Source organism: Strix uralensis, chromosome 6, assembly GCF_047716275.1.
Source record: "Strix uralensis isolate ZFMK-TIS-50842 chromosome 6, bStrUra1, whole genome shotgun sequence".
NCBI classification, from domain to species: Eukaryota; Metazoa; Chordata; class Aves; order Strigiformes; family Strigidae; genus Strix; species Strix uralensis.
Window position 1 is genome coordinate 10,279,376 of NC_133977.1, and position 25,519 is coordinate 10,304,894.

Consider the following 25,519-nt stretch of genomic DNA (forward strand, 5'->3'; position numbering starts at 1 on the left):
CTTATTATTCCTTGCCAGTGCTTTAGCACAAATCAGCTTTCCAAAGGATTTTGGAACTAATGGTTAATCTTTACGAGCAATGCAAAATGCATTATGTCATAACATGCTGACACACAGATCTACATCTGAGCACAGAGGGGGTGTCTTGAACAGACTAAGTCTTCCCAGATGTAAGTTTCCTTTGGAAACCTATTTAATACTTTCATTCTGCCAAAGGCCGCAATAATTTTCATTGCAACTCTCCTAGCTTATTTCTTAATTCGTTTAACAATGTCCAGAAAGTTAGACGCAAATATGAATGTCATTATATCCATATGTCTTCAATTTTTTTGTCTTTTCTTTCTGTTAAATGATGCCATCTACTGTCGAATAACCGAATGACAACCTCGTAAAAATGCAGAGAAATCTGCTTTATTTCCTTATTACTGTAAAATTATGTCCGTTGTTTTGTGACACATTTTAAATTTCCATTTTCGTCAGTATTGTTGATTAAAATATGGAAAGGTGATTATTCTCAGTGTGAAATATTGGTCACTGAGAAAAATCTCTGCTTCAGAAAAGAGCAGATGTCTTGAAAACAGAATCTTTTCTAACCAGCAGTGCAAAATATGGGAAAGATGACCCTTTTCTGCTCCCCATCGAGCTGTCCTCTTCCCTGTAAGGCAGCAGGATCACATCTCTGGAAATAACAAAACAACAAAACAAATCCATCTGAATGAAGTAAGGATAAAGAAAAAATTGACATATGAAAATGCAAATTCTTGGATATGAGTTTCCTAGTGAATAAGATCCTTGTTGTCTTAAACACATAGTTTAAAAAAAATCTCAATATTAAAAATAATAAAACACATGGGTACAGAAGTGTGCCTACACTATGCATTTTTTATATGTGTATGCAATTCATTTAAGTGTACATTACATGTGCACACAGTAACAGTATCAAGTTCTTTTAGATCTGTATCATATTTTTAACAATTATGTATAAACTATGTTTTGCCCTAAACTAAAGAAAAATCATCTCTTTCCTTACCTATTATGTTTGTAAACAAGAAGGATGTTTTAACCTGTGGAGCTGGGAAGTGCTTAAGTGAAGTGACAGCTGAGTACATCACTCTTGGGTGGAGTGGATCTATGCTCACACATGCTCTCTAGGGTGTATCCAACCAGCTCCTTTTAGGCAGATAACAAGTTCTAACCTCCCCAGTAGCTTTGATGGTATTCTGCCTCCCACAGTACACTGCTTTCGAGGTCTTCTTGTATACAGCAAACCTCTCATATGCTGAGCTACTCAGCTTTTGCTGCTTTATAATTCAGGTTTTTTCATGAGTCATTAAGGAGACCATAAAGAAGATTTCATTTATAGCGTTGCACTTCTCATTTTTAAAATAGATTTCAGGCTCCTTTTTTTTCAGGAAACATTGTCATTACTCTTGTCAAGGCTGGGTGGTTTGTTTTTTCCCTAAGTGCCACATAGTGAAATCACAGTTTGTTGAAGGATGAAAATGTTTCTCACAGAAACAGCCATCAATTAATTAAGCAGAGAATCAGCTTATTTACCTGGGATCCACTGACAGGATTCTGCGGTGTGAGAGCTGGGAAACCAAGCGACATTTTTAGAAACTACATCTATCTTGGCAGACTAAGGAAGGGTGTCTGGATCCTTTCCAGAGGTAGTGGTTGTTAAGCAGTGTCCTTTGAAGCAGCTTCCTCTGATGCTGTGACCCTGTGTCATGGTCAGTGTGAGGAAGATGTTTTTCTGGAAGCAAGCAGTTGTTCTCCACCTCTCTTGTGCAGGATCTGAAGTTTCTGGTGAGGCCCAAAAGGTGGAGAAGACAAGGGAAGAGGAAAAAGTGAATTTCTAAGTGATAGAAAATGTCTGAGGGGGATTAGTTTTCATAAGCCATTGGAATGCTTTTGATTTTAAGATTTTTTTGTTGCCAAAGAAAAGTAAAATACTGGCTCCCAGCCCAATATCAGGCAAAGAAAAAAACTAGTGGCCTGAAAATGTCTGAAAGTTTTTTTGAAGCTTTTTGCATCTTCTTGTTGTTCTAATCCGGCTGGTGATCAAAACCAACACTTAACCATAAGTAGTGTCAGCCTTGACAAGGCAGTATTTTCCTGTTTGCTTCTTTTATAATTGCAGAAATAACATAAGTTGTTGTATGCATAAAGACTATAGTGGGGTTGAAATTGGGAAAAGAAACCTCCTGTCCCATGCAGTGCCCTGCTCCGAGATCCCCACTCTGGTTCTCCACTCAGTGAGCCAGTGGGTCTTGGTTGTATTCCCCATCGCCCTTACAGAGCTCATACAAGGAGGTGATGAATTTCATGGGTGACATAGAGGAAAAAGTTACGTTAATATGAACAAGGAAAAGCAACTGAGTGAGACACTGGGAAGGGAGCAGAGTCTGAAAAACTAAGCTCAGTTGAGTATATGGTAATAAAGAAAGTGAACTGTTTGGTACAAAAGACAAAAGGATTCAGGGAAGATGGAAAGGGAAGTTACGTGTTATGGGAAAGATGAAACCGAATAGAGAGAAAGGGGGCTGAAGCAGAAGCATGAGAGGAAAGGAAACGTGTCCAAGTGTGCACCATGCCAAAGAGCGTGGATATGGGTATGGAAACAGATACCCACAAATAGAGAAAGAAAACCAAAGAATGTAAGGAGAAAAAAGAGACTAGTGTGCTAACGTGGTAGTGAAAAAGTAGATGAAAGGAGCTGCCTGTGAGAAAAGAAAAAGGGACTTCATAACCCAAAGGAATAGACTGCGCTATAAATTTGGACTCAGTATTGTACTACATATTTATGACTGTTACAACAATTTGATGGCATTAAGAATTTTCTGTCTGGAGCCAGTGGTAATTTTAATATCAGAGCTTTGAATTACGTCTTTTGGCTTTTTTTTTTTTCTTTTGGAAGGGTGATGTGTGGTAGGTAACTTATTCTGATAGTAAAGTTTTAAGGATGGTGTAGGTACACAAATAGCTCTTTCTCCAAAATTTCATGTTTGTAAACTGAATTCTTTTGAATTGTTCATGGAAAAAATCTTATTCCATTATTCAAGATATTCACTGATACTTATATTTGCAATCTGAGACTTCCAATAACTTCTACAAAACTTACAAGGAACTTGTCTAACTGTGGTGTTATTTTCATATTGGTTTCTTAAATGACTGGGCTTTCTGGATTTTGTTTCTCTTGGAAAATACAAACCCAGAATTTAATGTTTGAAGCTGGATTTCATCAGTATCTTCAAATTAATTATCTACAACAAATTTGATCAGTAGAGTAGCAGTTGGAAGGAATTCACAAAGCCATGAATATTATAGATGAACAATGTTTTTTCTGAAAATACAGACACTTGTAACATTTGAGTGGGCCAGATGACACATTAATTGCAAACCATTTGGGCAATTAATGTGAACATTCTTTTAGATCTACTGCATACATTGGCTTTCAAAAACCACTTTGAAAACACTTGGTGTTAGTTATTAATGCAAGATGCTAGCAACAAGAGTTCATGCTGGACAGACGGCTTATTCCGCATCCATGTGTAAGTGCTCATGTTGGCACATGGGAGCAAATGATACACTTGTTTGAGAGATTTGGCACGTTTCCTTTTTAGCTGCCACAGAGATTTCAATTGCTAATTACACAATAACTCAGTCTGACACTAAAATTACTTGACACGGAAGATTATCACAGATTTAATTGGGCTTTGGATCAGCTCCAGGAGGTTTCCATTGATGGCTATTTATAGATTCAGAGCAGACTGCAATTAATGTAGCAGACCCTCCCAGTGTCTGAAGAGAAGTATTTAGTGTTTTACTTCACACACATAAACTATATTACAGTAGAAAACAAAACAGACTGTCTAGGTGCTTTCATGTTATTCATCTTTGATTTGGAAAACGCATTTGAAATAATGTTGAATACTATTTTGTCTTTTTTTCCAGTTGCAGGATGTACCCATCTTGGGCAAGTTTATGCTGACAGGGATGTTTGGAAACCAGAGCCATGCCAAATCTGTGTGTGCGACTCGGGATCTGTTCTCTGCGATGACATCATCTGTGACGATCAGGAGCTGGACTGCCCCAACCCAGAGATTCCCTTTGGAGAGTGCTGCCCTGTTTGTCCGCAAACAACACCACAACCTACAAGAGTAAGTTTGTCCTCAATATTGTTACTTTAGTGTTGCCGCCTTTGTGATCCACATCAACCTCAATTCATTTTCTTTTAGATGCTCTTAAACCTCTTTCCTTCAAATGTTAAGCTTGTCACTTTCTGACTCCACGCAAATAGTTAAGATGGGCAAATTTTGCCAAAGTAAATAAAAAAAGCAGCTTGAACTTTCAGATTTTTATCTTTTTTTTGTTAAATTCAATAATACTTCTGAATTCTGTCAGAGAATTGATACCAGAACTGATAAAATACTTGTTAGTCCTTTGAGCTATGCAGCTGAAAGCATGAAGTCCTTCAACCCAGATTTACATGGAAAACAGGCACAGATAAATAGTGGAAAGAGACAGAGGGCAACAATTAGCCATCACATTTTTTCATTTTACAAAGAAGCATAGGAATAACTCAAACAGCTTATTTGTGACTGCAAGCTCAATCTATATCCATGAAACTAATGCCAACACAGAGTTAAAGAGAGTTAAACAATTTTCACAGCATACAGTAAGTCTGCATTTCTTATCAACTCAATCCTACATCATCAGGGAGTAAATTTCTTTTTGCAGAGTTATTGCTGACTTAATGCCCTGTAAAGGAAAGGTAATTCAAGCCCTACATCCCTAATTTATCATCATCTTGTTTATATACACCAACATTATCTAAACCAGTTGCAGCAACTTAACCTCAGGAAAATAAAAAATGTTAGTGCATGCCAAGTCGCCTGACTAAACCGCTTCAGTGAGTGAGCCAGCTATACTGAGCTCTGAGGTTATCTGAATGTTTCATCCTTGTTTAAGATCCATGAGATTCTGTTAAAATACATAGATTTCCGCAGGCACATTGAAGTTTCTTATCCAGAAGATAAGAGAGTGAAAGAGATGTGTGTACAGAAGAGAAAGGGAGATATATTTCTGCAGCTCTATAATTTATCTGCTTAAGCATGAAATGTCATATACAAATACAACATCTAGTGTTAGCTGCACCATGCTAATGCAACTGCACTGCTTCCAGTACTACCAGAGCTACTCCACTGAACAGTTTTAGAGTGTAAAAGAGAGGTACATACAAGCATGCTGGAGATTTAAATACAGCTCCCTCTCTGTTGAGTCTAGAGATTATCAGTTCTGTGGTTCCTGGTAATAAAGGACATGTGGACTACCTCCAGCCTCTGTCTTCAATATGTAAGAGTTTGATCAGACCACTGGAAGCTGTCCTGCTGACCTTGGATGGTTTATAGAGAAATGCCACCTTGGAAGATCCAAGATAGTTCAGCTGAATATCCCTTGCTACCACTAGCAGCTGAATACATAAAAGCTGTTCTGAGCTATTAATTGAGAATCCAGAGAGTAATGTGTAACTGAATTATTAATGGAAAAATAAATCAATTGGAGGAGTAGACCTAAGAAATTAAAATTAGCTACATTATCACACTTAACATACTGGACTGAGAAGGATACAGGAAAACTGTCCCTTAACAGCTTTCCACAATGGTCTTCTGTCCCCATTGTACTCAAAGGCAAGGCTCTACTGACTTCCTTAGTGCCATGGTTTTGCCTACAGGAGAGGTGTAGCTTTATGGATGAATCATGAAAATGCAGATAGACTGACCCAAACCCCCGCAGCTTTTAAATATACTGAATAAGAATAAATGGAATTAATTTGATAAAACTATACTCCAATGTTTAAATGTGTTTTCCTTTTGTTTATATATATATACACATATCTGTTTTCAGGTTTTGGTTTTATTTTTATTTTCTTTCTTAATTTAATTACTATTCCTTTTTTTCTAGACTCCTGGAGTAATCAGCCGAGGCCCCAAAGGAGATCCTGTAAGTGGAGCTTTTTTTTTTTCCCCAAGGAAATGAACAAAATCAAGAGCCAATTCCTATAGTGCTATATATTCCATTCAAGCTGCTGAGATATCCATCTTTCATTGATGTCTACACTGTCTGCAAGACTGTGCCATATAGCTATTTTGAAGTAGCCCTTTAGCTTCAGCAAAACTCAAAAATTTAAACTGGAAAAACAGAGAGCGGGAGAGAGTTTAGTCCAAACTGCATTACATTTGTTATGTTTTGGTATATTTCTTTCCACTAGGAAAAAAAAAAAAAAACCAACCTGTGGAATCCTCTAGCAGTATTAATTTTAGATTCAGGAATTGACCTGTTTAATACTTGTGTCTGATCAAATATCAGTTGTGATGAGGCCCCAACAACTAAGAAATATTTCCGTGTATGAATTTTGTCTACTGTCTATGTCTTTCCTGAATGTTCAGTTGTGGCCTTAGTTGTGTTTAATAGAGAAAGTTTCCCACCACAAACACACAGACTTTGTTACAAATAGAAGAATTTTTCCCACAATGCGCTTGCAGTTGGAGCCAAGTGCTGATGTCTGTATCTGTTCTGTTTGTGTCTTTGCAGGGTTCTCCTGGGATTCCAGGCAGAAATGGTCCCCCTGGTCCTCCGGGACAGCCAGGGAGTCCTGGAGCTCCTGGACCCCCCGGAATCTGCCAGTCATGTCCCAGTATAAACGGAGGTGTAAGTCATTGTTATGTTCAGCTTTTACCTCGTTGCTCATAAGCATGCAAAGCAATACTGTAGGCACCTCCATTGCACCTTCACACGTACTTTGTTTTCAATGGCATCTGTCTCTCATTTGTGCCTTTGAAAAACACAGCTGAGTGGTAGGTGGTTTTTTTGTTGTTGTTTTGGGGGTTTGTCCACAAAATTTGGCTGGAATGCAATTAAATCTCTGCCTTATCTAATTTTTTAAAACTTTTCGATCCTGATCCAATGAAGGACTTACATAACTCAGAAACAATCTGACCAGAAAGAAAGTGTGCAGGAGGAAGTATGTCCCTTCAAACTTAATGGTTAGGGAACTCTCTTACTTTCCTATATTTTATCCAATGCATGTTTAATAAAGAAACATTCCCAGAAGACTAGACTGAAACACAGGTCCTCTGCTTGCAGGGAAGTACCATGTAAGTACTATTTGTCATGCTCTCTATTTCTGGCCTACCAAATCTTGAATTCTCTTCTGAAGAGTTGGGCAGACTCAGCAAGAGAGCTAATTTTAACTAAAGTTTCTGTGCAGTTGAATTTGTTAAGGGAGCTAAGCCATAGCTAGCACTTTTTTACAAGACAACATTGTCCCCATGCAATCAATCAAGCCTAGCTTTACAAGTTGAGATTTCTTTAGCACAAAACTGTTAAAAATCATATGTTAAAACAATTGCTGCTTTTGAACATAGGCCACTATTTATAGCTTCCATGTACACTTCCCACTCCCAGGTAAGCCAAAAACTGAGGAAAGATGTCTTGGTTTCATTTAATTCTGAAAGGGATTGCATCTGAAGGACTGAGTTTCTGGGAGAGCTACCCATGGATCAGTTAACCAGTCTCAATGGACATCACAATAATATACCAAGAGAGCTACTGGTTTGGGGCTGGCAGATGCAGACACAGGAGAGGATGATAGGCTGAATTAGTCACCCACTCCAATTCTATATTAAAGACGTGCTGTTGAATCCTAACAAGAGGGTTGATATCAGTAGCACAGGAGTCTTCTTGTACCTGGTCAGCAAAGGAGCTGGGTCCATAGGGGTGCGGCTTATCAGGCAGAACACTGTATGTATTCGACTTTTCCTGATCATTCGACTTTTCCTGATCAACCACCTATGTGCCCTTAATGTATAAATTGCACTAATGCCATATTATTCAACTAAGCTTGCTAATATTTGCATAATAAAATCCACAGATGCCAAATAAGAGGCTTACATGGAAATTCCTTGAGAAACTGACTGTAGAATTTATAGTTTTTTAAAGCAGTATTTTATGTAAATGTGTCTGTCAAAGATGCTATCTGCTCTCAGAAAGGCACACAGGACGTGTTTTCACTCCATGCCTTGGACTGAGCTTCCTTTTATTACAAGATAAATTCTCAGAAGCATTGAGGCTTGGCTTCTTGGGCTCAAAAGTGATGATTGTATTTGAATTATTTGGAGTGACATAGCAAACAGGAAGGGAGAAAGGGAAAGATGGAAAATGGCATTAGGAAAAAAGTGTACGACTCAGTTTTCTGCGACATGTAAGTTCCCACATATGAGGTAAAAAAAAATTATTTGTAATTCAGGGAAGGAGAGACGTATGCATAGGTAAGAGATTTTTTTTCTACAACATACTCTGAAATAAGACGTTAATTAGTCACAGGTAAAAGAAACTAGGAAAATAGTAATAAACTGTTGCATCCCTTAGTGCAATAGAAAATATCTCATCAACTCCCTTGAGTGACAACTAAGTCCAACAGAAAAGAGACTGATAAAGAAAATGGTGGAAAAAACTTAAAAGGAGTCAAACAAGAATAAGAGGAGAGAGAATGGTAATGTTTTGGTTCAGCTGAGACCCAGCTATCAAGACGAAAACTGAATGCACACAGCGTAAGGAGCTAACCTTACTGTGATCTCAAAAGAAAGATATTGACCAGGCCTCTCTTATGGATGATTTAAATATATGGCAGCTATATGTCAGACAAGTACTACTCAATAGGTACAAATGAGTTATTTCCATATATTTGCCATACCAGTGTAAGAAGAGACTTATCTGATTTGTAGCATTCACTTTTTTTGTCTTTTTTTTTCTTTCTGTTTTTCTCTATTTCTTTTACAGAGTTTTTCTCCACAGTATGACTCCTATGATGTGAAGGCCGGTTCAATTGGTGTTGGTTTCCCACAGCCCATTGTAAGATGATATAGACTTTTTTCTGTCCTTCCTTTTTTTTTAAAGAACAAATTTTCTGCTTGTAGATTACACCTTGGATGTGTATGTATCCTGATTTTAATTTAACAAGATAAGTTTTAATTTAATTGTTGCCTGCAAGTGGAATGTGATGTAAGGCAGCAGTTTGCCTGACAATATTATTCTAGAAAGTAACTATAGATTATCTGGGGTTTTTGCCTTTTCTCTCTCTTTTGCTTCCCTTTCTTCCCTTCTTTTTCCTAATCTCTCTCTGATCCACATTCTTACACTACCTAAACATTTATCCTTTTCTCCCTTGCATACCTTCCTCATTTATCTGCTTTGGTATTCTCCTACTAATTGCTTCCCTCCCTTCCACCACTTTTTTACCTCTTCCACTGTCCCTAATCCTCATTTACCCATTCAGCAGCATTCTGTCTTTACTCAGTATGATATTTCATCCTTGCTTTACTTTTCCACAACTCAGATTTGCCTGATAACAACTGAGTAAACCCCTCTTATGATCTTTTTTTCATCCCAGAAGCAGTCAAAAGCTTTTCACTTTTTCTTTTTACAATTACCATTTTTTCACCCACAGCTGTTCAGACTGTGTACTAAGGATGCTGTATCTGCCTGTTAGGCCTGGCCCAAGCTTCTCACAGTTTTTTTAGTGAGATGAAGCATGGATTGCCTGAAAGAGTTACGCATGAGCTATGCTTCCTGTATAAAATAACTTTAAATGTTGCACCTCATGATTTTCCTTTTAGGCACTGGGATTTAGAGATATTCACCACCGATGACATGGAATATTCTTGATTCAGGCAATCGGCTATATAGAGGATGCGGTGAATTGGTATTATTTGAAATTGGCTGCTGCTTCATTAAGCATAATCATTATTTTCAGTCCAATGCTGCATAACAAGGTTTGGGTATCACATGCTGTAACATATCAAGGCAGTTCCAAGAAAATGTGTTATTTCTCAGGCTTCCATCAGATCATCTTGTCAAATACGTTTTACTAATCATGACAGCTGTTCTTCCTGAAATATACTTCATTGTTTTCTCACCTTTATTTTACCTCGTTCATTTGCTAATACGATCATCCATGCATTGGTCTTCTTCAACCATCCGTTTTTGTATTTGTTTATTCATTTATTCATATTGAGCTCCTTACAGTTTTTGCCCACAGCTTATCATATCATCTACATTTTGCTACTTGTCTTAATATGGGATGTGCTGAAACAGGCAGATAAATGAGAAACCTTTCAGTTAACAACTATGGTTAGTTCTCTCTATTTTGGCATTTTATCTTGAGGTCCTTAGTGATTTCTTGTCCTCTGACCTCTGCACTTGAATTAAAAAAAAACAGTCAAACTTAATTGGGCACCCTAGAATGTCTTCAGCCAGGATTGTCTGTATACTTTCAGGTCATATGGTCTTTTATATTGCAATATGCAATACATGACTGCAAAGTAACAGAGCAGATGTGACTAAAATCACTGGAACTAAATCATGTTTATAATTAACATTACATAGATTTGTTTATTTATTTATTTATAATTTATTAATTTATAAATTTAATTTATCAGTTTTCAACTTCAACACTCAGTTTAAATAAATATCCAAACTGAAATAATTTGGAAGAATAATAAAAGATGTCAGCTATAGCATCAATATTTCTCCATGGGTGGTAACCATGCCTGGTATTTCCTCAGTCACACATCTCTCCATTACTGTCTTCCTGGTGGCTTTCCACTGCTTGTAGACTGATTTTGTACTTTACATCACAGTTTCTCTTTACTTGTTTGTATAACCTCCACATATTGTCTTTGTCTCTTTCCACCAGTGCACATATTCTAACTAAAATATGTTCATTTGTTCACAGTCTGGAGATGCTGGCAGCAAGCAAATGTCATACCTAACTATCAGTTTATCTCCTCAGTGTGCACCTTGAAAAAAATGTCTTGTGTGTTTATATCTGTATGTCTAATCAATTGCTTGCAAATGATGAGTTGATATCTCCAGTTCATGTTGAATCCAGAGTTATTTTATACCAAATGAGTTCTAACAATTAACAGCAAGGGACTGCTCGCTGTATTCACACATTGAAGACAACCCAATTTACCCAGACACTAACTGCTCTGCCCCTTGGTGTACTTCTTGTCCTAGAAAATAGCAAATATTACAATGATTCTCTTTTTTAAACAAAAGACAATCTGTGGACTAATATTAAAATAGTATATTTGGAGTATAGTAGTGTAGTATATTATACTATGTATACTAGTATGGTATAACAATACTGTTAATCTTGTATTATGAAAATCAGATTCTTATAACATCTGTAATACATGACAATATCCCATGAAACACATTATGTGCAATATTAAGGTATGGAATATACTGCCGGTACTGCAGCACACAGTGATTCTCATGTAATTCAACTGTTTTGACTGTATCAAACCCATGAAGAGTTTAATTTAACAAAAGCTTTTATTAAAGAACCATATATAGCTGCAGTAAACCACAGTGATAATTTTCAAATGTTTTCTGTTTTGTGATATCAAATGCTTTTGTGGCTGTTGATACAGGAAGTAGAAATATTAGCACTCTTCTCAAATTGAGAATTTCCTTAGAAATATTTTACTTCCTTTTTACCAGTTAAAATAAGGAACAGTATTACTGATTTGAGTTAAACCATACGTATATTGAGATTTCGTCTTTTGAGTCCTTTGGTTAGTCCAGACATCATTTATTTCTTATGGCTTAGTACTGTTAAAATTTCAGAAAATATTTCATTGGTGAAAATGCTTGCCTTACTGACAATAACAAAAATATGACCCTAATTCAGCATATCTGTAAGTCCTAAGAAGTCAAGGGTCATCATAAACAGAGCTTATCATACAAGTTCTTCTAATGGGTTGTATATGTATATGTAATATAGCTCCTGAATGCAGGTGAGAAATTTTAAAATTAGTTTTAGAAAGCAAAATCTAGCATCAGTAGACTAGCAAGCAAGTTTATTAATACCCTTTGGCTTCACCACTGAAGATGTAGTGTAAGGCTAATAAAGCTCAGTCACATGGCAGAGAAGCTGAAGCTCATTTACTCTGTTCAACAAGTCAAGAGTTACAGTTATCTATTCTTCCAGTTCAGGTAGCTGAAAAGCTGAGATGCGAGCATCCTTCTGGGAGTCTAGAGAAGGGGAATAGTGACTCAAAAGAAAAAATTACAGCTTTGAAAATATCTTGTGGAGTATGTTAGCTAAGGTTAAAAAGAAACCTAGTGATCCCTTTTCTGAAGTGACTGTAAGTACTAGACAATGTATTTAGCAATCTGTATATATACTGCTTCTTCATCAAGTGCCTGTCACTGTGGATTTTTATCTGTACTAATATGCAAAAATTTCTTTCAGTTATTGGTGACTATTGCAACTACATTAAGCTTTATAGCTATATTACATTAATATTACAACTATTTTTTAATCTACACTATAGACTGGCTATCCAGGACCCCCTGGCCCCAGTGGCCCCCCTGGCCCACCTGGTCATGCAGGTCCCCCTGTAAGTAAAATTAATCTTTTCATTATCATCTCATGTTCTTTTATATGAGTTTCCACTTTTCTTTGTCATAAATATTAGATATATTTTTGACTGATAAATCCAGATACTATGTTGAAGAATTTTATGGATAAATGTTATCTTCTATTAATTGGCCTGTACCATCTATGCACCAACAAGATTCAAAGGTTTTGAGGGATATATACTGTGCTTGCTTAAGTCCATGTGTTTCCCTGAGCTTTCTGCAATTCTGTGGGGTGTCAGTTAAGGTTGTCTTAAGACATGCCACTGCCTGTCATCCTCTGTTAACGTTTCTAAATGTTTATTCATACAAAAATTTAACAGGAATAAAGGAAAGTGGGAATCCTAATACACATTCAGCAAACACACAAAGGGTCTGAATTTTTTGATATACGTCTGCTTTTAGAGGAGTAGTTTTAATTGTTTTTTCATGGAGGCATATTCAGCTTGGTTCTGTTAATTTGACCTTTGGTCATTTGTTGACAGTTCAGATTACCGTTTTCCTTACAGTTATGAGATTAATATAAAATATAGTAGCACCATGGAATGCTGCATTTAATTGTTCACATCTTAACTCTTTTTTTTGCTGCATTATAGGGCTCTGCTGGATACCAAGGTTCCCCCGGTGAACCAGGACAACCTGGCCCTCCTGTACGTATACATTACCTATCACTATATATCATAGAATCATAGAATGGTTTGGGTTGGAAGGGACCTTAAAGACCATCTAGTTCCCACCCCCCCCTGCCATGGGCAGGGACACCTTCCACTAGACCAGGTTGCTCAAAGCCCCGTCCAACCTGGCCTTGAACAGTGCCAGGGAGGGGGCAGCCACAGCTTCTCTGGGCAACCTGTTCCAGTGCCTCACCACCCTCACAGGGAAGAATTTCTTCCTTATATCTAATCTAAATCAACCCTCTGTCAGTTTAAAACCATCACCCCTCATCCTATCCCTATGGTCCCTGATAAAAAGTCCCTCCCCATCTTTCCTGTAGGCCTGTTATATTAAGGCCTGTATATGTTAAAGGCATGATCTTGCAAGCAGGAATGTGTATCATGACTGGAGTGAATTGAAATTTTACAGTTCACCCTGACTGTTTACCATGATGTATGTCAAATATACAAGTATTTTATGGCACATAATGAATTTTTAATTTGAAAGAGACAATATGTTATTATAATAGTTAATATTAATTGCTTTTCTACAGGGACCTCCAGGCCCTGTTGGAACAATAGGCCCAGTTGGTCCACCAGGAAAAGATGTAAGTTCATTATTATTCATCCAGTGATTAATAAATGGGAAGAAAGAAGTTCATTAAATGGTAAGACAGCAGAGCACATTGATACAATTGCATTTAAGAATTTTTAACATCTCCCTATTTCTCAATTTGACAAATGACTGTAAAAAAATAGATTTGGCTTACATTAGGTATAAATGTGCACTCCAATTTTGAATTTTTGCAGGCAATCTGATTGACACAATTTTAAAAAAGAAAAAAAAAAAAAAAGGGAGAAAACCTAAGCATGAAATATGCTATTTTGATGTGGTGCAAAATAAATTAGAAGTTATAAAGAAAAGCAGACAGTAGTGGTAGTTGTCTGATCCCTTCAAGTCTTGCTTTGAGAGTTAAGGCCATTACAACCATCTTTTGTGTCACACCTGGGAGTCCTGAATAGGTACAGTACAAGGTGAGACAAGCAGCTAAAGTTTTTGTTCATTTTGAGTGTTTCACCATGAAAAATAAGTTTTCTGTGATCATCTCTTCCTAAAAGCTGGCTTGAAATAAACTAGATGTTAAACAAAATCTCGTTAAAAATCGAGTTTATAAATTCTGGCAGCTGTTTTTCAGAAGGCAGTCATATAGTGAACTATCACCCTGCTATAATTTTACCCACTGCCTTGGGTGGAAATTTCACCTGCTTATTTTGACTTGTCTTGACCTACTAGGACTGGTTCTTTGCCAGTAACTGAAGCAATAGTAAAACAGTCATAAAAATTTGCTTTCTTTCAATAGGGAGAACCAGGAAGACCAGGCAGAAATGGAGACCGTGGAATCCCTGGAATACCGGTATGGAAAACCCCCAGTAGCAATGGTCTTCTAATCAAAGATTTTGTTTTCCCATTTTAAGTTAGTCAAGTGAACATGACACACAATGAACATTGGCTTGTGCCCTTCATACAGTAAGTATGTGATTTATTAATCCTTATATATTTGTGTGTTTAGGGCCACAAAGGACACCCTGGAATGCCTGGAGTGCCTGGGATGAAAGGTCAACGAGTAAGTATTGAATATATTGAATATAGCTGAGTCTGTTACTCTACTTGAATTATGGTGTTGCACTATTGTCCTCTTTCAGTCATCAACTCCCAGCTAAAGAGACTGAATCATAGAATTAAAGACCAATTTCTGGACAATCTTATCTAACCTTCTGTAATAAAGACTGTTCAATTTTATCTAGTTACCTCAACTGGAGAGCTCCATCTCGAATGCTGGACTGAAGCATGCTTTACAGAAAAGTATCCACTCTTAAATAATGGCCATGGAGAGATGGACAATTCAGAGTTTTCTTTCAAAAAGTGTTCCAATAGCTGATAGCACTCATTATTAAAAATATGCCCCTTTATATGAGTTTGTCCTGAAACGTAATATTTTACACAGAGGAATCCAGTTTTCCAGAACACAAGGGGAATGCTATTCACAGTTATGGTTTTCCTTCCCCACAGGGTTTTGATGGAAAAGATGGTGCCAGAGGTGATAGCGGTGCTCCTGGTCCGAAGGTAAAAAACTATAGTGTCATCTTTGTAATAGGTAGAGTAATACCCTCCATCATTTGTTATATAGCTATGCTTTGCATATTGCACAATTATAAAAATCCATTAAACATTAAATAAACTCATTGAATATCTCCATGAAAAGAATGGGAATCATTCCAAAGGAGTTAGACTTTCTGAACTATATCATGTCCTGATTTACCTGCCATAATAAAGCTGAGGCTCCAAAATGAAGGGACATGCCTGGATCAGCTGACTTTATTGCATAATATTAAAGGGCTGAATCTTCCTGATTTTTTTTTTCCTGTTTAAATATTTTGTTCTGGCACTTGTTCAGACTTCTCAGACCTCACAGACCTCAGTTCATGCTGAGGACACCCAGCACCATGCAGAAAGGGGCAATGGGTTGGGTTGTCTAGTTTCTATGTCTCTTCCCCTTGAATAAACAAAAAAGTGTTCTCACCAAAGTTCATGCTGTCATTGGTGTTTTCTTTCCATAACAGGGTGAACCTGGTCTTCCTGGAGCAAATGGATCACCTGGCCAACCGGTAAACATGTGTATCCTGTAGTATTTAAATGGAAGTGCCGCTGGCACTTCCTGGTTAACTGAGTTACTCATCTTTCTTTTAACTTTAATTACCCCACCACATGCATCGAACAGTGCTGAGATACACAAATAAGAACAATGTCTCTTTGCTTGGCCATATTATTTTGGAAGCCATTTAACAGACTAATATTCTCACATTTTCTAGGGACCAAGAGGTCCATCTGGTGAAAGAGGAAGACCTGGGAATCCTGGTGGCCCTGTAAGTAACTGGAGCTGTTGTTCTTATCCAGAAGCAGCACATATTTTGTTTCAATATGTTGAGAATTCCCTACTTCATAGATTTACCTTAAAACAGTTGTAGTGCAAAGGATTAGAAAACTATATAGCATCTGTAAAATCATACATGATAACTTTTCAGTCCCCAATTAAAGACATTACACTTCTAACTCACCAAGTGTTCACCATCTTATTTTCTATTTCCTTTTTTAAATGAATAGATTACACACTGAGGGAGAGTTCAGTGTTTCAGCATAAACTCGGGTTCAGCCAAGAGGATTAGGTAGGAGTAGAAGCAAAGGGCAGCAGCAGAAGGCAGAGAATTAAAACAATGTAATCTCAGAAGTAACTTGCAGGAAAAAGATAATATTAGTCTGTGACTGAGATTGGGGATACATTATTTGCTCTGAAGGAAGTCATAGTTCATAGCGTCCAGCACAATCAACAATGCACAGCTGAAATATAATAACCAGCAACTTGTTCATACAAACACTACATAACCTGAGCAGCAGACCTGGTCTGAAATGTCTACAAGACAGGCAGCAGGATTTAAACCATACCACTGTTTGTTAGGTTTCTGGAGTGAAATTTTAGTCTTTTATGTGAATTAGAAGTAACTGTTACTTTGAAATATACATCTAGTGCAATCTTATTTATTTAACCTTAAGAACTGTCCACACAAATGATGCTTTGTAGCTGTTATTTCCTTAAGAAATGTAGTAAGAATACATTTTTGCATCTTGCTGTCTCTTCATTACAGTACAAGTCATGTAAAGAGTTGGATATTCCTTCACAAAATATTTAGTTAATTATTATTTTAAAATTTCGTAGTTGAGAAATCCTTGGGTCTTGGTCAACTAAGTGGGAATGTACAGACACAAAAAGATGGTCTGTGAGTGATGGGCATTAAAGCATGTGGGTTCTGTGTCCGGGTAGTGCTCTGTATCCAACGCCTCTCTTCTTTCTGTAGGGTGCCCATGGAAAAGACGGATCTCCAGGAGCAGCGGGCCCACCTGTAAGACAACTTACAGATGTTTGACTTCAAGTATTTGAGTTGCTCAAGTCTAGTTACTTCTACCTGATGTTGTCCAGTGCCAGCTAGCCCAAGACTGGAGATGCACTGGTTTAAGAATGAGCATTTTATTTAATTATATTTCATAACTATGTTGGTTAAGATACTCGAAGCATACAGTGCAATACGAAAGCTTTAACACTGTAAATCAGAAAATGCATAAATCCAAAACCAGATTATTCTCAGAGAACATATAGATGGATAGAATTGCTGTTCTCTATGCAGATCAAATTTTGAATGGTCTTATCAAATACATTATTTAGCTGTCTGAGGTGGGCAAAAATTTTTCTTTCCCATCTGCCTAGAAACCTGTGCATGTTCACTTGTATATCTAACAAAGTTATATTGGCTTTTTTTTTTCTCCTACACCTTTTTAATAATTAGAAAAATTTTAAACATTTTTTATAACTTAATCTCTCTAATGATAGCTTTCATGTTTTTTAAATTTACAACACAGAAATTTAGCTGAAACTGTAAAAATCAGGGTAACTAAGATGTAGGTGTGATTTTTTAGGACTAGCCAAACTTCATCTTCTGCAGCATGATGTATATTTGTTATTTTGCCAGGTGTTTCCTTACTCAGAGAAAAATCCCCTAATCAGACATTTTTAAAATTTAAGATTAATTCCATATTACTTTTACCTTTGCATTAATAGTATTTTTTTCACTTTCAAGGGTCCCCCAGGTCCCCCTGGAACTGCAGGATTTCCAGGCTCTCCAGGTTTTAAGGTATTCAGCTGAAGATGCATACTAATACAGTATTTGGTCCTTTCTCTAGTTAGCCATCTTATGTCACTATACATCTTTATTTTATGAGTCTTCCTTTTTCTGGCTGCTATTACACTGTTTGCAAGCCTAGAACTGATGTGTTTTATATGCAGCATGAGACAAACCCTATCCTCATCACCTTCACAAATAGCCACCCCAAAACACCATTAAGTGGTAGACCCAATGCTTTATGTTGCATTATGGGAGGGACTCAAGTGAACTTCCACAACAAGAGAAGCTGTACAACATGTGCCAGCTGGAGTGCATGGGTACCTTGTACCTCAGCACCGGGGTCACCATGCTAATTTGGCTCTTGCATTCAGGTGATGATGGTGGTAACCTTCTTCACAAATCATGCAAAGATGCCACAGCAGAGGAAGAAACCATGAAGCTAATACTGATTGCCCTGGAAATAAGACTAAAATGCATTCATTTTCTCCTTTTATTATTTTTCCATAGGGCGAAGCTGGTCCTCCTGGTCCTGCTGGTTCTAGTGGTAGTCCTGGAGAGAGAGGAGAACCTGGTCCTCAGGGTCATGCTGGGCCACCTGGGCCTCAGGTACATATATACCACATGGGAACTGAGAAGTGTTGTGCCACCTGCTCTTCACAAAGCCCTACATGTCCTTTGGTTTAGTCCTAGGTTAGCAGCATTGGTTATTTATACATTTATTTTTTCAGGGCCCTCCTGGAAGAGCTGGAAGTCCTGGCAACAAGGGTGAAATGGTGGGTACTTTTCATACCAATGTCTTTTGCTGCACTGTGTTGGTGAGGGTCACTGTTTGGACTTGACAGAGTCCAACAATGCCATGCTGTCTTCATTCCTGACTGCTGTTCACTCTCTACAGGGACCTTCTGGTATTCCTGGTGCTCCTGGTCTGCCAGGAGGCCGTGGGCTTCCTGGTCCTCCAGGTACAAGTGGAAACCCTGGAGCAAAAGGCACTCCGGTGAGTTACTGATAATTGTTACACTGGTTGTATGAACAAATATGGTGGAAGTAGTTCTGGTACCATTAAAAAAAACCACAGTTGGATTTGTCTTATTCGCTTGAGATGGTCTAATAAATTATCTTATCATAACAATAAACAATTTTTTTATAAATAAATATTTATCTTTCACACATATATAATGCTATATAAAGAAATTATACATAAATATGATAATAAAGTTTATTTGCTTTCCTAAATTATCTATCAATTCAGAAACACACAACAAAAAATAGCTTGTCTAAAATGGTTACATTAGATAAAATCTATTGCTTTAAAATCCCAATTTCACCTGTTTAAATTCCCACGGTCTGAGTCCACAGTCCACTATACCTAGTGAGTTGTACCTACTCTTACACTGTCATTTACCCCAGCAAGCTCTTTCCTGACAGTCTTACATGCCACATAGTTCTTTGTCAGAGAAAATACGCACGGACTTCAATCGACAGTCTCAATGATGTCTGAAATAGCTCAGAAACAGACGTAAGATTTTACTCAGTGGTGTTTAAGGTTGTATCACTTCTTTCCTTTACTGAATTTTTAAGGAGTCCCATGCATTCCACATCCAGGTTCAACCAGTGCATGCTAATTCCTTTGCAGAATATAAAATAATAAAAATGAGTCAATAATTTGAAAGATATCATGTCTAATTCTTAGTATTTTAGTACATCTAGTAGCTCTAGAATAATACCCTGTTGCAACCCATAATTTTATTGGGATTTTCTCCTGTTTAGGGAGAACCTGGTAAGAACGGTGCAAAAGGAGATCCAGGCCCAAAAGGCGAACGTGTAAGTGATTTTAAAATGTGTTCAGAGACTTCTTCCGAGGAAGTTGGAACACTCAATCATTTCCCATACTAAAGATGGGGTTTCTTTTTGGAGGCTTCTAATTTTACTGGTGGGCTTTTGTTTTGTTTTGTTTTTGCCAGGGTGAAAACGGCACCCCAGGTGCTCCTGGACCTCCTGGTGAGGAAGGGAAAAGAGGTGCAAATGGTGAACCTGGCCAGAATGGCGTACCTGGTACACCTGGAGAAAGGGTAAGCTGCTGTAGATGACCATGCACATGAGGTACATTTTAAGTTAATACAGAGACAGCAAAATCTGGTGTTCAAAAAACTTTGAGGAGAAATTCGGCTCCATATCTGTTCTCAAAAAATTCCAGATGTGAATGTGGCTTATGAAACTGGGAAGAATTCTTATCTAGTTCCTCATCTGAATTGCAGCCCTTGGATCTATCTTGGTCTGAAATAAATATTAATTTTTTTTATATATTGAAAAAGCAGTGATCTTATATACCTGGAAGTTAACAAAAATGAACAATCACAAAATTTCAGCTCTGGAAAGTGAAACTAATACTAATTCTTCTACATTCATCATATGTCTCTATCTCAACATCTTTATTGTCAATAGATCTTAAATGTCAATAATGCCAATAAAACCAATATTGACAGGATGTCTTCTATCATATAATATCTTTACTGCCAACAGGTTTTTTGGCTAGTAGATTTGATAGCTTTCCAAAGAGCATTCTCACAAAGGAATTTCTGAATTAATTGTTACAACAAAATAAATAGCAACTTCCTTACAACCTTTAGATTTCTGTTCCCATCTGAACCAAAGAAAATTGTGCTGATCTATTTATAAATCCTAATTTAATGATTTATTGCAGTATTTGCTGAAGCTATTAGGAAACCAAAGATATACAAACTAACAAACTAAACTGAACAAACTAAACTGAACAAACTAATCATATTAAATATATAAATGGGGTTGCAAATTAAACTTTATAATTCAAATTTCTTGTAAGCAATGAAGATAGTAGTAAATATAAATATTAATACAATAGAGCTCTTTTGAGTATTGAAGTAGAAGAAAATAATTGTTCAAGACTGAATGTGTTGGTTTATTCTTCATATGAATTCAGAAAACTCATAAATAAAGTAACTAATATAGGGCTGGTTAAAACTAATGGAGGACAGGCTATGATTTCAACAGGAGGGTTATATCCAAAGAGACAATAATTCTGTAGACTTTCTTGCTACAGGGAAATGTCATTTCTATCTATTTCTTTTATTAATTTTCATAATAATATGTCTAATGATAAACAGTTTAGAAAAAAAAAATAGTTGCCATTGCCCAAGTCATATTGCCTATGATCCATATCTTTTATTCTTTTATTTGTCAGGGCTCCCCTGGTTTCCGTGGCTTACCTGGTAGCAATGGACTTCCAGGTGAAAAGGTATGTCTTCCTCTAAAAAAAACAACAAACTTCTGGAGAATCCATGTGCATTTGAATGGACAACTTCAGATTCAATAGGATGCTGATTTCCTTGATGTGAATTTTAACATCTCTTTTTCAGGGTCCTGCAGGTGAACGTGGTAGCCCAGGTCCTCCTGGCCCCAGTGGACCTGCAGGAGAGCGTGGACAAGATGGAGGCCCGGGTCTTCCTGGATTGAGAGTAAGACAGGATGTCTCCAAGAAGATTAGATAAACTCTATCTCATATATATCTCATATATCAGATGCCTCATCTGAGCTGATACAATTTAGAAAAATTTTCTACTAATTCCTTTAAGCAGAGTCATATTTTCATAGTGCAACACATAACCATGCAGAGACATTTGGCATTCAGAGAACATCTGTCACAAGTGAATGAGGAAGCTTAGATGAAGCTGAGCGTGCTCCCCAGTTCTCAGAGTATGCCATGCACTATCACAAGATATAGCATTAGTATGAAATAGCATTGAATGATTTTCTGTATTATCTATTTACATTTCAGCAGATTTTATAATTTACTATAAAAAGCATTATGTTTATTATATTTAATAGGATTTGAGGTTATTGCATTTAAATATATTTCTAGTTAAATTATTATTTAAATAGGCTTCAATTTAACATTTAAATAATTAAATTATACATTAATTTATATATTTTGATATACTTTATTACATATATTGCTTATTTTCAATTAAAGTAAATAAGCTGTTGGTCAGATTTTCATAGTACATATCAAAAAGATTTTCAGAGATAACCCATTCTGTAATATGTATAGAATGTAACAACATTCTGTGAGCTATACTGAGAACTGGCAACTGCTGACAACAAATACATTGAAATTCAAAAGTGAGCCTGGCTGCAGGCTCTGGAAGCTAAACAAGATTTTATTGGAAATGAAAATGAATTACTTAAAATATAATAAAAATATTTAAAAATATAAAGCAAGTTAAAATATATTATAAATTGTGTTGCTTTTAAGTAGAAATACATAGTCAAAATTGTTTCATTCCTTGATTTTTACCATCTGAAATTAGTTTTCTTCCCAAATAATGAAAGAATACAAATTTTGTGCATGTTGATTAATGTCCAATGACTTGATTACATACAATGACTCACAGAGAAAGCGACAAACTCCTAACAAAAGAATTTGTTACCTTTCTCTGCTTTTTCCCCTTAATGGGATGGGAGGAAAGGGGAGGAGTTTTAATCCTTATTAGAGACCTTAAAATCAAGCAAGTAGTTTAAAATGTATTTTTATATATTTATGTTTATGTATTGTAACTTAATACTACACATTTTAAACTGAAGAATAAAGCTTTTTTTCTTCAATTGCAGGGTATGCCCGGACTTCCAGGAAGCGCTGGAAGCGATGGGAAACCTGGCCCTCCAGTATGTACATTGTGCAAATATTTTATCCTAGTCCTCCTACTGACCTTATTCTCATCCCACAGTATCTACGACAGGTTGTTATCACAGTCAGATTGTCTTTTTGTGCGTGTGTTAATTACCAGAGCACTTTATATCCTGTCTCATTGTAGTAACATTCTGTAAATCTTGTCATTTAATACTATTTAAAATACAGGGTATGCAGAAGCTTAGTTGAAATACAAAACACATAATAAGTTTTGAATGACAATGCCTCTAGCCTGATCGCACCCTCACTCACTATTTAATAAGTCATGGATATTCATTTATTTCACCTAACAGATGCCATGTCTTCATTTCTTTTTTTGCTTATTCCAGGGTAATCAGGGTGAAACTGGCCGTGCTGGTCCACCAGGCCCTTCAGGCCCACGTGGTCAACCAGGTGTAATGGGTTTCCCTGGTCCTAAGGGCAATGAGGTGAGTGGGATTTCTCCACTTCACCTGTGCTTATGCTTGATCAGTCAAATGTTGAAATAAATTGCTCCATAGCGGGGCTATCTCATGTTGCAGCTTTAGGTTATTGTATACCAGCCAGAACAAGTATTTCAAATGTGATCTTTCTCTTTCATAAGGGTGCACCAGGCAAGAACGGAGAAAGAGGCCCTGGTGGACCACCTGGAACACCTGTAAGCTTAATAAACATTTTGTTTAATAATATAATAATTTAATAATGACATAATATTAATTAATAATAATTTGACAAGTCTTATAAAAATTATATCAACTCATAACCATAGCCTAATTTTATCTTCGTATAGGGTCCTGCTGGGAAGAATGGTGATGTTGGCCTCCCGGGTCCTCCTGGACCTACTGTAAGTGTGGTAGTCCTGTAAGAGGCAATTATCAATTATTGCCAAGGTGGTCTGGCATCTACAGATGGAGACTGAGAATTTAGGAGACGGAAAATAATGATATAAAGATATCTCCTTTTATGAAGACAAATAAAAGAGCTCTTCTTTGCCATTATTTTAATTAATTAATACTCAAAACTTTGTTAGGAGAAACCTGAGTTGGGTATAACTGGTATAAGTTGAAATGAAAAGTTCATTTAGAGCTCTTGGGGATCTAGCACTATTTCAGACTAGTATCAGGTATAAATGTGTCTGCTGAATTACATGTAATGGGTTGGAGTGAAAAGAGCAAATACCAGAACACCAAGATAGATTACTCTTTGGGATTGTGCAATGGTATAATCAGATCACAATAAGGAGGCATAGATGTGAGGTGGTGTGGAGGTGTTTATATGTTAAAATGTTCTCAGACAATTTCAATTTTTTTTCTCTTTTGTTTGATTCTAGGGTGCTTCTGGGGAGAGAGGAGAACCAGGACCATCAGGTGCACCTGGCCTCCAGGTGCTGTGTTTACTGTTTATTGGTTTCTGATTCTTTTTAATAGACTCACACACACATACACACAGAGTCACAAAAAAAATAAAAAGAGAAAAAAAAGAAAAAAGGAGGCACCTAAACATTTTCATTAGGGTGCATGTCATCATATTTTGATGTAAGACAGATCAGCCACTTGACAAAATGCTTAGCATTTCATAATTGCAAACCAGATGGATAGCTCAGTAGATTATGTCACATAAAACCTCTAGCTATGAAATTAACACCTCTTCCTTTCTAAAGGATTGGAATGAGTTTGATATACATATTTGTGTCCAAAAAAAAGTTGCTAGATAGGGAAATGCATAATTTATCTATGTAACATGGATGATAATACTGTTCCTTCATATAGGGATTGCCTGGTGGACCAGGACCAGCTGGAGAGAATGGAAAGCCTGGAGAACCAGTAAGTAGTAATTACTTTTATTTATGTAACAAAAAATACATGAGAAGTTCTTCCTAGATTACATTTCCAAATTCAGACAGCTATTTGCAGAGCAGAGAAGTCTGATATTAGGGATAACAGGTGAGAGAAACAGGGTGCCAGCCACAATGCAGACTTACTAAGTGTATGGATAACTTGCATTTATTTTCTCATTAACAGGGGCCAAAAGGTGATATTGGAGGACCTGGATTCCCAGGCCCTAAGGTAAATCATACAGCAACATTTCTATAATGACATGAATGAATTAACAAACTATGCACTTGAAAACAAAGAATAACACATTTCTTTGTCACAGGGTGAAAACGGTATCCCAGGTGAACGTGGTGCACAGGGTCCTCCAGGAACTCCTGGAGCAAGAGGTGGGCCAGGTCCTGCCGGCCCAGAAGGTGGAAAGGTAACCACAGAATTGCTTCCTTTCCTGCTAGTATGTCTAGCATTCAGGTTAATATTTTTTTTCTTTTTCCTAATTAGTTTTTTGTTACTCTTTAGGGTCCTCCAGGACCCGCTGGTTCCCCTGGAGGCACAGGGCCACCTGGCTTACAGGGAATGCCAGGAGAAAGAGGAGCTTCTGGAAGTCCTGGACCAAAAGGGGATAAGGTAACACACACACCCCCACACTCTGCCAATTTTATGCTAATTTAGTGTTGAATTCCCACAAGGCACTGGGTTTGTTCACGTCTTCACTTCTGGCCTCATTTCAGAGGTGCTGACTGTGTAGCAGTACTATTGATTTAGCACTGTGGTATGGGTCCTATATGTTAAAAAATATAGGACTTTTCACCTGGTTTAATATGTGATACATATTTTGCTGTGCTAGATCTCTTGGGGGAGGAGTACATCAAAACAGTTCTAATGAAGCTAATAAACAATGAGAATAGTTCATACCATGGGCAAACAGTTTGGCATAGACTCCATTTTGAATCAATTTGGCTTCTTTTCCATCAAAGTATTCAGTATCAGATGCTGAATACTGGGCAGAATGTCATCCCCAATTTTAGATTTCTATGATTTGGTTATTGAGATACCCTCAGTATGAGATCCATTCCTCAGTAATGTTTTCATTCTACCCCCCTCCC

The 25,519-nt window shown here is 37.0% G+C and overlaps 1 protein-coding gene across 1 annotated transcript in view; it reads left to right on the plus strand.

Annotated features, from left to right (window-relative positions):
* COL3A1 (collagen type III alpha 1 chain) overlaps positions 1-25,519 on the plus strand; it is a 52,390-nt gene that overhangs the window by 14,015 nt on the left and 12,856 nt on the right. Inside the window, exons 2-31 of the mRNA XM_074872681.1 lie at positions 3,958-4,163; positions 5,968-6,006; positions 6,598-6,714; positions 8,845-8,916; positions 12,408-12,473; positions 13,089-13,142; positions 13,700-13,753; positions 14,507-14,560; positions 14,717-14,770; positions 15,217-15,270; positions 15,768-15,812; positions 16,017-16,070; positions 17,058-17,102; positions 17,835-17,888; positions 18,387-18,485; positions 18,608-18,652; positions 18,775-18,873; positions 19,647-19,700; positions 19,841-19,948; positions 21,097-21,150; positions 21,272-21,370; positions 22,524-22,577; positions 22,932-23,030; positions 23,186-23,239; positions 23,372-23,425; positions 23,912-23,965; positions 24,351-24,404; positions 24,603-24,647; positions 24,739-24,837; positions 24,933-25,040. Of these exons, the coding sequence (XP_074728782.1) occupies positions 3,958-4,163; positions 5,968-6,006; positions 6,598-6,714; positions 8,845-8,916; positions 12,408-12,473; positions 13,089-13,142; positions 13,700-13,753; positions 14,507-14,560; positions 14,717-14,770; positions 15,217-15,270; positions 15,768-15,812; positions 16,017-16,070; positions 17,058-17,102; positions 17,835-17,888; positions 18,387-18,485; positions 18,608-18,652; positions 18,775-18,873; positions 19,647-19,700; positions 19,841-19,948; positions 21,097-21,150; positions 21,272-21,370; positions 22,524-22,577; positions 22,932-23,030; positions 23,186-23,239; positions 23,372-23,425; positions 23,912-23,965; positions 24,351-24,404; positions 24,603-24,647; positions 24,739-24,837; positions 24,933-25,040 (2,147 nt within the window). The remainder of the gene's footprint in view (positions 1-3,957; positions 4,164-5,967; positions 6,007-6,597; positions 6,715-8,844; positions 8,917-12,407; positions 12,474-13,088; positions 13,143-13,699; positions 13,754-14,506; positions 14,561-14,716; positions 14,771-15,216; positions 15,271-15,767; positions 15,813-16,016; positions 16,071-17,057; positions 17,103-17,834; positions 17,889-18,386; positions 18,486-18,607; positions 18,653-18,774; positions 18,874-19,646; positions 19,701-19,840; positions 19,949-21,096; positions 21,151-21,271; positions 21,371-22,523; positions 22,578-22,931; positions 23,031-23,185; positions 23,240-23,371; positions 23,426-23,911; positions 23,966-24,350; positions 24,405-24,602; positions 24,648-24,738; positions 24,838-24,932; positions 25,041-25,519) is intronic.